The sequence below is a fragment of the Cotesia typhae genome, unplaced genomic scaffold (assembly GCF_013202065.1).
Source record: "Cotesia typhae breed Kobodo isofemale line unplaced genomic scaffold, CoteBio_Ctyphae contig_42, whole genome shotgun sequence".
Taxonomy (NCBI): domain Eukaryota; kingdom Metazoa; phylum Arthropoda; class Insecta; order Hymenoptera; family Braconidae; genus Cotesia; species Cotesia typhae.
Genome location: NW_027423751.1, coordinates 1,270,644 through 1,283,874, shown reverse-complemented (window position 1 = coordinate 1,283,874; position 13,231 = coordinate 1,270,644). Strand labels below are relative to the sequence as shown.

At 29.2% G+C, this 13,231-nt stretch overlaps 1 protein-coding gene across 2 annotated transcripts; it reads right to left on the bottom strand.

Annotated features, from left to right (window-relative positions):
- Positions 1–6,559: 6,559 nt before the first annotated feature.
- LOC141528029 (uncharacterized) lies at positions 6,560–10,519 on the bottom strand. 2 transcript variants are annotated; one of them, XM_074243858.1, is made up of 4 exons: positions 10,124–10,519; positions 7,926–8,152; positions 7,449–7,545; positions 6,560–6,921 (listed from the first exon to the last, which is right to left on the bottom strand). In XM_074243858.1, the coding sequence occupies exons 2-4, from the start codon at positions 8,105–8,107 to the stop codon at positions 6,814–6,816; spliced, it is 387 nt and encodes a 128-aa protein (XP_074099959.1). In that variant the 5' UTR covers positions 8,108–8,152; positions 10,124–10,519; the 3' UTR covers positions 6,560–6,813. The 2 variants fall into 2 exon arrangements, with proteins under 2 accessions (XP_074099959.1, XP_074099958.1); XM_074243857.1 differs by lacking the exon at positions 10,124–10,519 and having other exon boundaries at positions 7,926–8,757.
- Between the last annotated feature and the right edge of the window lie 2,712 nt (positions 10,520–13,231).

The following is a 13,231-nucleotide window of genomic DNA, read 5'->3' as shown; positions in this document are numbered from 1 at the left end:
GAGTAGTTGCGGACAGTATCTCAAATAACTTAACTAGTAGAGCATTTGAAATGAAAGCAAATGGTCTGGATTCGAATCCCGATCTGGGCTGTCCAAATTATTTTTTCGGTAACTGAAAAATCCCCACTGATTATGGTTCCCTCTTTCCCTTTCTCGTTTATTTACCCAATTCCTAAATTTGTCTTTAATGACAAATTTAGCTATCAAGTATGGCTAAAACTAAAATTTCGATTTTTTTCAATAAATGACATTTTTTATTTATCTGCAAAAAATGTTATTCTCAACCAAAAAAAATGTTGTACAAATAATAAAACATTCTACGAATTGGCATTTATTTTAATTTATTTTCCTCTAAGTTTCAAATTTATTATTTATTTATTTGTTAGATCATAAAAACGGATAAAGAAATAAATTACCTACCAGTAATTACATATGTTACCGACCTAAGTTTTAATGAAATTTTTAGTATAATGTATAGAATAATCTTAAAGTTTATTTCAAATTCTCCCGCAAATTCTCAGAGGGTTCGAGTCTCACCATGATTGAAGTGAATGATCCACCAGGACCGCTTTATTATCCACCAATTGGGAAAATCTCGATTTTTTACGACTTGTGAAAATTCACCTATTACCGAACAAACCGCTGTATATGACTTATCATAACGTTCAACTAGAAAAGAAACTAGCGAAAAACAAAAAGAATATAGTTTATTTCTGGTATTGCTTTCATTGCTTTTTCAGCTGAACATAAGATATCCCATTATCTTTTTGCTTAAATTAACGCACAGTGCTCTCCAAATAAATATTTTAGCACTTCTATTCTGAATAATATCATTTATGTATAATAGGGTGTGCCAAAACGTAACTTCCCTGAAGAACCTTTTAAAATTGGCATTTTGAGCTCCGCTTTTAACAGCAGCTGTGTTTAGGCATTTCCTGAGATATTTCGGAGTAGGAGAATCTATTTGATTTTCATAGAATTTTTAACAAGATTCAATTGGATGCTTCCGGCCAAATTTTGAATTTTCAACGGAAATGCCCAAACTAAGCACCTGTTAAAAAATTCTAGAGGGAGGGACAAAATGCAGAAGGTATAAGGAACTTTTGAATTGTAAGGTTGGTGAACCTGCTGTACTAAAGATATCCTATAGAGAATCATAAAGGGGCGTTTATGATGGTTAAAAATGTTAAGCAGTGCTACCTACTAGCGACTAAGCTTATTGCTAAAAAAATAGATAAAACAGGCCGTTCTAATTGATGTAGCATTAATCTAATAGATGGCGCATACATGGGCATTTTTGCCTTAAATAATTTTTCATAGCATTACAGGGCTCATAGTGAACGTATATGTTTTACATTCATAATGCAGCTAATAAGTGCTCTATTGCTCGAGGAATATCCCGGGAAAAAATGATCAGACCTGATCAGACATGAACAGGCATGAGTCTTCAGCCCTGATCAGACATGAAAAATGACCATGCCTGATCAGGCATGAATTGACCTGATCAGGCCTGATCAGACATGGTCAGGTCTGAAAACCCATTACTATTTTTAATTAATTATTTTGCTTAATTTTATGGTTGTAGTACTTGATAGAGTCGTACGCAATTCTCTATAATAAAATAAAATAAAAAAAAAAATAATTACATATTATTGTAAGGATGTAACACCAGCGGTCAACCATCCAACTACCAACCATGCTCAATGCTGTTTAACTCTGGTGTTATCCGTTTGCCTTGAATTTCCCGCCTGCTGTGCTGCTATATTAGATGTAACAATTCTATGAAGTACATAGAGTATCGAATAAGTTTATGATAAATATAATGTTAAAATTGGTTTTATAATATATTTTGATAGTCCTAATTTATTTATGTAACCGAATCTCATTATAATATCACATTTATTTAAATAATATAATAAGTAATGATTTTCATATTAGGCAGGAGCAGAGCAGACCATAACATCCCATAGAAAATGTAATAAATTTTTTATTACAAAATTATTTAAATAAACGTAATGTTAAAAATAATTTTGCACTTTTTGTGATGACCAAAAATTTTTTTTCGTCAAAGAAAAAATTTTTATCATATCTCTGACTATAGTCAGAGAGGAACAGTCATAAACAGGCATGGTCAGACATGAATAGACATGAACAGGTATGAACAGGCCTGAGCGTATTTAACACTTCAGACATGAACAGGCATGGACAGGTCTGATCAGGCATGGAGAGGTCTGATCAGGCATGGACAGGCCTGAACGTATTTAACACTTTAGACATGAACAGACATGAGCAGGCATGGATAGGTCTGGTCAGGCATGGACAGGCCTGATCAGGCCTGAGCGTATTTAGTACTCCAGATATGAGCAGGCATGAACAGAACTGATCAGGCATGATCATGTATAACTTCAGGCCTGGTCATACATGAACAGGCATGATCAGGTCTAATTTCAGGCCTGATCATACATGAACAGGCATGGTCAGGTCTGATCATTTTTTCCCGGGATTATACTCCAATAAATGATTTTACTAATTGTGAAATAAAATATATATCATTTATTTAAAGAATTTAGAAATAATTGTGCAATAAATAATTTAACAGTGGTTTAACAGTAGTGTGAAAAAAAAAATATTTATGAATAAAATTGGAGTGCAAAAAATTGCAATAATAATAATAATAACACAAATACAAATAATACAAATTATACTAGTAATAATAATAATAATAATGATAATAGTAACAATATGAAATAAATAAATAAATAAATAATAATAATAATAATAACAATAGTCAACAGGTTACCGAAATCGGTGATGAAGAAAATATTATTTATTAATATTTTTTACAAACATATAAAATAATGTAATTATGAAATTTTAAAATATCCTTTTGTGATGTTTAAAGTGTACAATTTTATGAACATTAAAGGAGATTTCAATAAAATTTCTTTAATTAGATTTTTCAAAGACCTTTCCTATTTGCAAGTAAAAAAGTGGGTGTATAAATTAAATAATTTACAACAAATAATGCTCCAATAGTTACAATCTACAATAAACACGTGTTTTCTATTAAGGTAAGAATAATTAATCTAAATTGAGCTTTTTTTATAAAGTAAAAAAATTACAAAAATTACTATTGACAAAAAAAGATAAAAGTTTTTAGACTATGTAAAATAAACCACAAGGCAAGGTCGGCCCGATAATCTAGTAAAAGAAATATAAATATGGTCGATACTCTGCAAAGATTTTGAAAAAGAGTAAGAGCAGGTACATAAATCTAGTGAACCCATCTACACATAAGAACTTTAATTCGTTGTTTCATTAAAGATAAAATATAGTTGGCTTGGTACTTTTTATTAAAAGTAAAAATATTAATAACTACCGCGGTCCACCTTGCCACAGATAGCTCGAAATAATATATAATAAATTCAATATTATCAATCAGCTGCTGAGTATGTGTTACAAATAAAGGCGTATGAATATTATTCCACGAATTTATAAGCAAAAATAAAACGATGTAACTCATTGAAAATTAAATTTTACCGGTATCCAGCAGAGTACTCAATAAGACTACAAGTCGAGCAATCTCTTGACACGGATGGCACGAAATGTCATTGTGAAAATCAAATTTAATAAATACAATCCCGAGTATTTGTTATAATTAAAAGCGTGTGAATTATATCCCCCAACTGAGAAGCACAATTAGCACGAGAAACTCATTAAAAATTGAATTTTACTAATATTCAGCCGAGTGATCATTAAAATTAAAAGTTCGGCAATCTCTTGGCACGGATGGCACAGGATTTCGCATCGAAAATTTAATTTAATGAATAGAAATCGAGTATTTGTTATAAATAAAGCTGTGTGTATTATATTCCGCCAACTTTTTAGGAACCAATAGCCCAGAGTGAAATTGAAAATTAAATTTTACTTATATAAAGCTGAAGGTTCAATTTAATTACAAGTCAGACAAGCTCTTGGCACGGATGGCAGAGAATTTTATATCGAATATTTTATTTAACAAATTAAATTCCGGATATTTGCTATAAATAAAGCTGTGTAAATTATTTTCCACCAATTTACAAGCACCAATAGCCCAGAGTGGAATTGAAAATTAAATTTTACTGATACACAGTCGAGTGCTCAATAGAATTACAAGTCAGACAAGCTCTTGGCACGGATGGCAGAGAATTTTATATCAAAAATTTTATTTAACAAATAAAATTCCGAATATTTGTTATAAATAAAGCTGTGTAAATTATTTTCCAACAATTTACAAGCACCAATAGCCCCAAGTGGAATTGAAAATTAAATTTGACTTATATTAAGCCAGAGGTTCAATTTAATTACAAGTCAGACACGCTTTTGGCACGGATGGCAGGGAATTTTATATCAAAATGAAAGTTTTTAAATAAAATGTCGAGTAGTCGCTATATATATACACGGGTATGAATTATATTGCACTTATTTATAACCACAATTTGCCTAGAATAAAACATCATTTACTTTGGATGTGTTGGTTTACATGATATCTATTATTTATTAAAATTACATATTATTGATGCCTCGATTGTTTAAGAAAATAAAAATAATTATGGTGAATAATTGATCGGAATGTCGTTGGCATGGATGGCACTGAATTGTCCATATCAAATGCCGTTTTGTTAACACCTGTTCACGTATATATTCGTAATTTTGCTAGTCAATTACTTACCTGTGTCGTCTTAGCTAATTTATTGCTCCAGAATTATTCATCACAAATTTATTGAAGTTCATAACTGCCTAATCATTTTAGTATAAATTTTTTCGAAAAATTTTTTTTTTTTTTTTGAAAATTTTTTTTTTTTTTGAATTTTTTTTTTTTTAAATTTAAGCACTTTTGGAACGAAAATGTGGAAAAAGCTCGAAAAAACCATTTTTTTCTCATTTTTAAAAATTATGAGCTTTTCAGAGCAAAAAACGTGATCCTTTAATTTTTTCAAAAATTCGATCAAGTGAAACAAAAAAACGGCTGGCTGGATTAATTTGATTCTTTGTAGGGTTTTTGTGGACATATTGAACTGTAAAAGGCATACTTAACATTAGTGGTTTCCTCAATATTTTCGATCCAGCGCTTGATTTTCCAAAAACCACTAAAAGCCCTTTTTTGTTGTTGCATTTTCAAATTCATGTGACGGAAAGAAAAAATTTTTTTCGAAAAAACAATGGACAGTCGTTAAGGGGAATTCATTCAAGTTCTTGAAACCCACCTTTAACTTTCTGTGCGATCATTGGTTGCTGAGATATCGATAATCAAAGACAAAAAGATCCTTTTCCATTTGAAGACCGATATCTCAGCGAGGAGTGGACGTATCAGGGTGTTTAAAGAAAGAAATTAAAGCTAAATGAACAAAGTATCCGATCCTTATGGTGGTTAAGCTAAAAAATTTTTTCCACGCCCGTAGACCAAAAAAAAAAACTAAAAAAATTTTGAGAATTTTTTTGTTGCTGGTTTTTCTACGATTACTCAGAAACCGCGGAGGCTACAAAATTTTGAAGTTCTAATCCAAAAACTAGACACTTGGAGCTACAATTTCCTTTTTTTTTTATTTCCTGTACGACCATTTCTCTCAAAGTTACGGCCTGTTGAAAACTACCGAAAAATTTGGAATTTTTTTGATCCCTTAATTTTTTCCAGTAGTGTATAATTATATATAAGTATATATAACTATATATAATTATACACGATTATATATGGAATTGTATATGAGGTTATATATAATCATATATAATTATATATGACTATATATGGAGTAATATACAGCCATGCAGGATTATATATAGTTCCATATACAATTATATATAAATATATATAATTAGATATAATCATACATGATTATATATGGAATTGTATGAGGTCATATATAATTATATATGATCATACATGATTATACATGAAATTGTATATGAGATCATATATAATCATATATGACTATATATGGAGCAATATACAGTCTTGCAAGATTATATATAGTCCCATATATAATTATATATGCTTATGTATAATTACCATATATAAAAATTTTTTTTGGTAATCACAAAAAGTGTAAAATGATGTTCATAATTACGTTTAAATAATTCTGAAGTACAAAATTTGTTACATTTCCTATGAGATGTTTTGGTCTGCTCTGCTACTACCTAATAGTAAAATCATTATTTATTTTATTATTTAAATAAGTGTTATATTATAATGAGATTCGGTAAATTAAATAAATTATGAATTGTGACTATCCAAATATATTATAAAATCAATTTTTATATTATATTTATGATAAACTTATATGATACATTATGTAGATCATTGAATCATAAATATCTAAGACAGCAGCATAGCAGACAGAAACTTCAAGGGGCATGGAGATCACCAAAGTTAAGCAGCATTGAGCAGGGTTAATAGTTGGATGGGTGACCGCTGGTGTTATAACCGTAAAATTGTGTCTAAACATTTTTTTGCATTTTAATTGGTTATAGAGAATTGCGTAGGACTATATTAAATACTCTATCCATAAAATTAACCCAATAATTAATTAGATGTAATTAATATATACTTAAATATTGTTATATATAATTATATATAAACATGCATAATTATATATGATTATATATAATTATATATGATTATATTTGGCCATTTTTCATATATAATCATATATAACCAATTTATATATAAATATATATAATTATATATAAATATTTTTTCTCGGGTTACTACTGGCTTTTTCATTGTAAGTTTGTCGATGGTCTTGAGGGAACTCGGGCATGATTTTTGGGCATGAATTATTTTATCGCCACGTGGTTTTTTTTTTTCTCCATCTCTTGGTGGAGCTTGATTGCATTTTCCAGAAGGAGTTGTCGTTGCTTAAACGGTCCATCCCTACCGATAATCTGTAACAATAAAAAATCGAAACTTATTAAATCGTTAATTGCAAAAATGACCACCATACATAAAATGGTCAAAGCAAAAAACTTCGAAAATTATGAAAAGTGCTAGATAAAAACAATCGACATTTCTTTTAATTCGAAGTACATATAAATAACAGCGATATGTGGTCACAGGGAGAAGTTGCTCCATGACCAGAAAATGAAATAAAAAGTAAATAAAAACTTCAGAGTAGCCCGAGATAAAATTTAATAAGACGAATAGTTTAAGAACAATAGAAAATATATAATTTCGTCAATCTTCTAGTAATAAATTCAATTTTATAAAGTCAACAATATTTGTTTGATTGAATGTGATAGTGAAGAAAATTATAAGAGTAATTTGAAAATAATTAACAAACACTACAATGTTAATCAAAACATTATAATATTAAGAATTCATCGAAAAAAAGATACTCTATGTTTGTTTCAGTTAAACCATTTAAAGAAATACAATTTTTGTATTAAAATATTCCGACATCATTGTAACTTACCATTGGTGCATGGTTATGATTCAAATGACACTCATTAACCTGCAGTGTCTTTTTATGAGGAGAAGTGCTAACTGATAATCTCGCAGGACACGTATCTCTGTAAATAATAAGTGAATTCCTTAAATGATTTTATATTTACGTTGCATAAGCTCATTCACACCAACAAAAGTAGTATACAATATCAAGAGTTAAAAATTGATAAATTTCAAGACTTTCATCTTTTGAAATGAAGCCAAAAATTCTGCATTTACGAGAAATTTCTGAAACTGAAACGAGCTTTTGATCTAGCAATTTACCGCTTGATTATTTATCATTTAAATCTATCAGAATGGTGTTTTAAAATTAAATTATTTTTCTCTTTAATGGGTTTTAAATTATTAACATCAGAAATAAAACAAAAGTTTAACTCGTTACTTCGAATAAAACTACAGATAAAGAACAAATAACAAAACCTCAAAATTTGAATCAAATACTTACGCTGAATCGAGCTCGTTCTTCTCACGAGTAGAGCATTTATACTTGATACGATCGTAAATCAAGTACGGATTGAAATCTACGTAAGACCTCTTCTTATAAATTTTGATTAATGAATCACTAGTGTGAACATTGAACTTGTTCTGCGTCGTCTCCTGGTAATTTAATAACCAACGGTTCAACATTTCATACGACGAAAATTTTTTAGGGATGTCTTCAGCGTTTTCAGCCTTTTTTTGCAATAAATAATATTATTATTGACAATAAAACTATAAAAATGATAATAATAGACCGATACTATTTTGAAAATGCGAGAGTCTCAAAAATATTTGGTTCGCAGTAAAAGAAAATAAAGAAAGAGAGAGAAGATTATGACCTGAGGGCGCAGCAGCGACGCCTAGTATAAAGAGCGCCTAAATCAAAGAGTTTTGGATAAAATTTTACTCTGGGTCATTTGTGCTTAAAAATTGGTGAAATATGATTAATACCCGTGTATTTAGAAGAAAAATTGAACATTTCATGAATAAAATTTCATTTTTGCAATAAAATACCGTGCCATCCGTGCCAAGAGCTTGTCTGATTTGTAATTTCATTAATACTCGTTACATCTAATTTTTATTAAGTAACTCTGAACCATATTTGCTAATATATTGGTAAAAAATAATTCACACGCTTTTATAATAGTAAATAATCAGAATTTTATTCATTACATTCAATTTGTAATATGCAATGTCGTGCCAGATAATTGCCAGAGTTGTATTGGTATTTAGTGCTCGGCTGGATACCAGTAAAATTCCATTTTCAATAAGTAACTCTAGGCAAATTGTGCTAAAGAATTGATAAAATATAACTCTGTTTAAAAATATTCATTAAAAAAATTAAAAAAATTCGCTGCAGTCAAATTATATATCGATAGATATATACTGAGCAATTGAAATCAATTGAAATTATTGAAAAAATTCAAATCTCATGATAGTGAATTTTTTCAATGAATATTTTTAAACAGGGAATTCACACACTTTTATTTACAGCAAATAATCGGCATTTAATTCATTAAACTAAATTTTTGATATAAAATTCCCTGCTATCAGTGCCAAGAGATTCTCTGACTTGTAATTCTATTGAGCACTCGACTGTGTATCAGTAAAATTTAATTTTCAATTCCACTCTGGGCTATTGGTGCTTGTAAATTGGTGGAAAATAATTTACACAGCTTTATTTATAGCAAATATCCGGAATTTAATTTGTTAAATAAAATATTCGATATAAAATTCTCTGCCATCCGTGCCAAGAGCTTGTCTGACTTGTAATTAAATTGAACCTTCAGCTTTATATAAGTAAAATTTAATTTTCAATTTCACTCTGGGCTATTGGTTCCTAAAAAGTTGGCGGAATATAATACACACAGCTTTATTTATAACAAATACTCGATTTCTATTCATTAAATTAAATTTTCGATGCGAAATCCTGTGCCATCCGTGCCAAGAGATTGCCGAACTTTTAATTTTAATGATCACTCGGCTGAATATTAGTAAAATTCAATTTTTAATGAGTTTCTCGTGCTAATTGTGCTTCTCAGTTGGGGGGATATAATTCACACGCTTTTAATTATAACAAATACTCGGGATTGTATTTATTAAATTTGATTTTCACAATGACATTTCGTGCCATCCGTGTCAAGAGATTGCTCGACTTGTAGTCTTATTGAGTACTCTGCTGGATACCGGTAAAATTTAATTTTCAATGAGTTACATCGTTTTATTTTTGCTTATAAATTCGTGGAATAATATTCATACGCCTTTATTTGTAACACATACTCAGCAGCTGATTGATAATATTGAATTTATTATATATTATTTCGAGCTATCTGTGGCAAGGTGGACCGCGGTAGTTATTAATATTTTTACTTTTAATAAAAAGTACCAAGCCAACTATATTTTATCTTTAATGAAACAACGAATTAAAGTTCTTATGTATGTGGATGGGTTCACTAGATTTATGTACCTGCTCTTACTCTTTTTCAAAATCTTTGCAGAGTATCGACCATATTTATATTTCTTTTACTAGATTATCGGGCCGACCTTGCCTTGTGGTTTATTTTACATAGTCTAAAAACTTTTATCTTTTTTTGTCAATAGTAATTTTTGTAATTTTTTTTTTTACTTTATAAAAAAAGCTCAATTTAGATTAATTATTCTTACCTTAATAGAAAACACGTGTTTATTGTAGATTGTAACTATTGGAGCATTATTTGTTGTAAATTATTTAATTTATACACCCACTTTTTTACTTGCAAATAGGAAAGGTCTTTGAAAAATCTAATTAAAGAAATTTTATTGAAATCTCCTTTAATGTTCATAAAATTGTACACTTTAAACATCACAAAAGGATATTTTAAAATTTCATAATTACATTATTTTATATGTTTGTAAAAAATATTAATAAATAATATTTTCTTCATCACCGATTTCGGTAACCTGTTGACTATTGTTATTATTATTATTATTATTTATTTATTTATTTATTTCATATTGTTACTATTATCATTATTATTATTATTATTACTAGTATAATTTGTATTATTTGTATTTGTGTTATTATTATTATTATTGCAATTTTTGCACTCCAATTTTATTCATAAATATTTTTTTCACACTACTGTTAAACCACTGTTAAATTATTTATTGCACAATTATTTCTAAATTCTTTAAATAAATGATATATATTTTATTTCACAATTAGTAAAATCATTTATTGGAGTATAATATTCCTCGAGCAATAGAGCACTTATTAGCTGCATTATGAATGTAAAACATATACGTTCACTATGAGCCCTGTAATGCTATGAAAAATTATTTAAGGCAAAAATGCCCATGTATGCGCCATCTATTAGATTAATGCTACATCAATTAGAACGGCCTGTTTTATCTATTTTTTTAGCAATAAGCTTAGTCGCTAGTAGGTAGCACTGCTTAACATTTTTAACCATCATAAACGCCCCTTTATGATTCTCTATAGGATATCTTTAGTACAGCAGGTTCACCAACCTTACAATTCAAAAGTTCCTTATACCTTCTGCATTTTGTCCCTCCCTCAAATTCTATGAAAATCAAATTTATCGTCTCACCCCAAAATATCTCAGGAAACGCGCAAACACAGCCCCTGTTAAAAGCAAAACTCAAAATTCTAAATTTAAAAGGTTCTTCACGGAAGTTACATTTTGGCACACCATAATGTATAATAAATTAATAAATAATAAAGCCAACCCAGTTTTAACTATATCAATTCAAATTACCACTCTTTTCACTAGCAGTAATATCTGAAATATATATAAACACGACGTGAAATATTATTTGGATTTATTTTAGATTTATTTTTAAATAGACAAATTTTTCACATGTAAATATATTAATATTCCCTGGAAATATATCTGTTATAACTAATGATATAATAGGTGTCGCCTTTGATGCATTACGCGGCAAATTCGCTACGATTTTAATTATTTAATTTAGTTCATAACAAATTATAAATTATCCATTTTACAATATAGAGCTCAAAAATTGTTGTAGCACATAAATTACAAAAGTATAATACAGTCGAACCTTGGTAAGTGAGAGTCGATGGGACCAACATTTTATTCTCACTTATAAAGGTTTTCCATTAAACCAGGTTTCTCACTTATTGATGTGTTGTAATGGCGTTTGTCACTTAAAGAGGTATAAGAAAATAGAACCATTTAAATACAGGATCAATTAGGATTATCATTATATCTAGAAGTGGTAGTTTATCTGTATCCGTCATATTCGTGCATAGCCTTACTAGAAGCGCATTGAGACTTAACGTTTTCTTTGAATTTTATTATTTTATAATATGTTGATTCCGGAAAACCGAACTCAGCAAGAATTTCAGCTCGGGTTTTGCCACTCTCAAATGAATTAATTATTTGAAACTTTTCGCTTAGATAAAATGCTTTTAGTTTACATTTCGGCATTTTGATTACACTCTGGGTGAATGACACTGAGTAACTTTTGTAGGACTAACGAATATATAAGCAATTTGCTATACAAATTATTAATAAACTGTACAGAAATGTGTTAATAAGATTTGGAAAATGTAGAGAATAGGTGAAAGAAATAAAAAATATGCGCTTGAGTCTCACTTATAGAAGTCTAGCGTGAATAGTGATCTCAAGTATAGAGATTTTGACTTCAAAAATAGCTCTCACTTGCAAAGGTTTTCATTTCTCACGTATAGAGGTTTTTGAAACTAAACGCAATGGAACTCGATAATTTTTTTCATTTATCCAGTTTTTTCACTTATGCAGTTGTCACTTACCAAGGTTCGAATGTAATATCTTTAAACAAACAATAAATAAAATTAACTTTGTCAACATTTTCCAGAACTACAAAAGTACTCGAGCGGGCTTGCTCCTGTTACTCGACAATTAAACCTTTATGAAAACCAATAAAAGAAAAGCCAAGTGTTAAATGTCCTTCAAAGGTTTATTAATTACATATACATTTTCGTTAAGCATTCTCAAGAGGCCATAAATTATAAAATAGAATAAGACCATAGAATCAAGCCAAAAATAATACTATTTGCTAAATAAACAACTGACAAGCTATTAAAGTTACGTTCAATAATTAAATAATAGTTAATATTTAATTAAAAGTACAACATATCATATTAGTTAATCATATTAATTAATTAATTAATAAACCAAAACAGTCCATTTAATCGAAATTTACCTTTTTTCAACTTAATTTAACAGATTCCATTAAAAAACCTGAATTAATAAACAACAATAAATTTAAATAGATCCCGCGTGACTACAACTCACATCTCAGTCCAGAAGGAGGCAGCACGAGCAATCTAGTGACCTTGCTAGACATAACATATCCCATAGAAATATCTGACATGGAGTTATTATAAATTACGATATCTTCGGTCAAATCAGCCGATTTTGATCGGTCTGGCGGCGATCAACGTGGTTTTTGATGTTAAGAGCTGATTAATTTTTGGCATCGAGCGGTAGAGTCATTTAGAAGTTATTACGAAACAACCATCACATTTGAAAAAAATTTTAAATCTTTGATAAAAAAAAAAAAAAACAATCCAGTGTAGAAATTTAGGGTAGAACTCTATAGCCATGAAAGTGATGACTTAAACAACCGATAACATAGGTTCCGATGACTTGAATTCCTATAGCCCAGATTCCGATAGCCAAGATTTTCGATTGGATATAATTCCGATAACCAAGAATCCCGATGAAATAGAAACCGTTAGCCTAAATTCCGATTACCACGATT

What these genes read in the sequence shown, in the direction of transcription:
- LOC141528029 (XM_074243858.1), bottom strand. Translation starts at nt 8,107, where the DNA reads ATGTTGAACCGTTGGTTATTAAATTACCAGGAGACGACGCAGAACAAG. An exon ending in AAGAACGAGCTCGATTCAGC is followed by an intron (nt 7,546 to 7,925) that starts GTAAGTATTTGA and finishes TATTATTTACAG; the next exon opens with AGATACGTGTCCTGCGAGAT. An exon ending in ATCATAACCATGCACCAATG is followed by an intron (nt 6,922 to 7,448) that starts GTAAGTTACAAT and finishes TTATTGTTACAG; the next exon opens with ATTATCGGTAGGGATGGACC.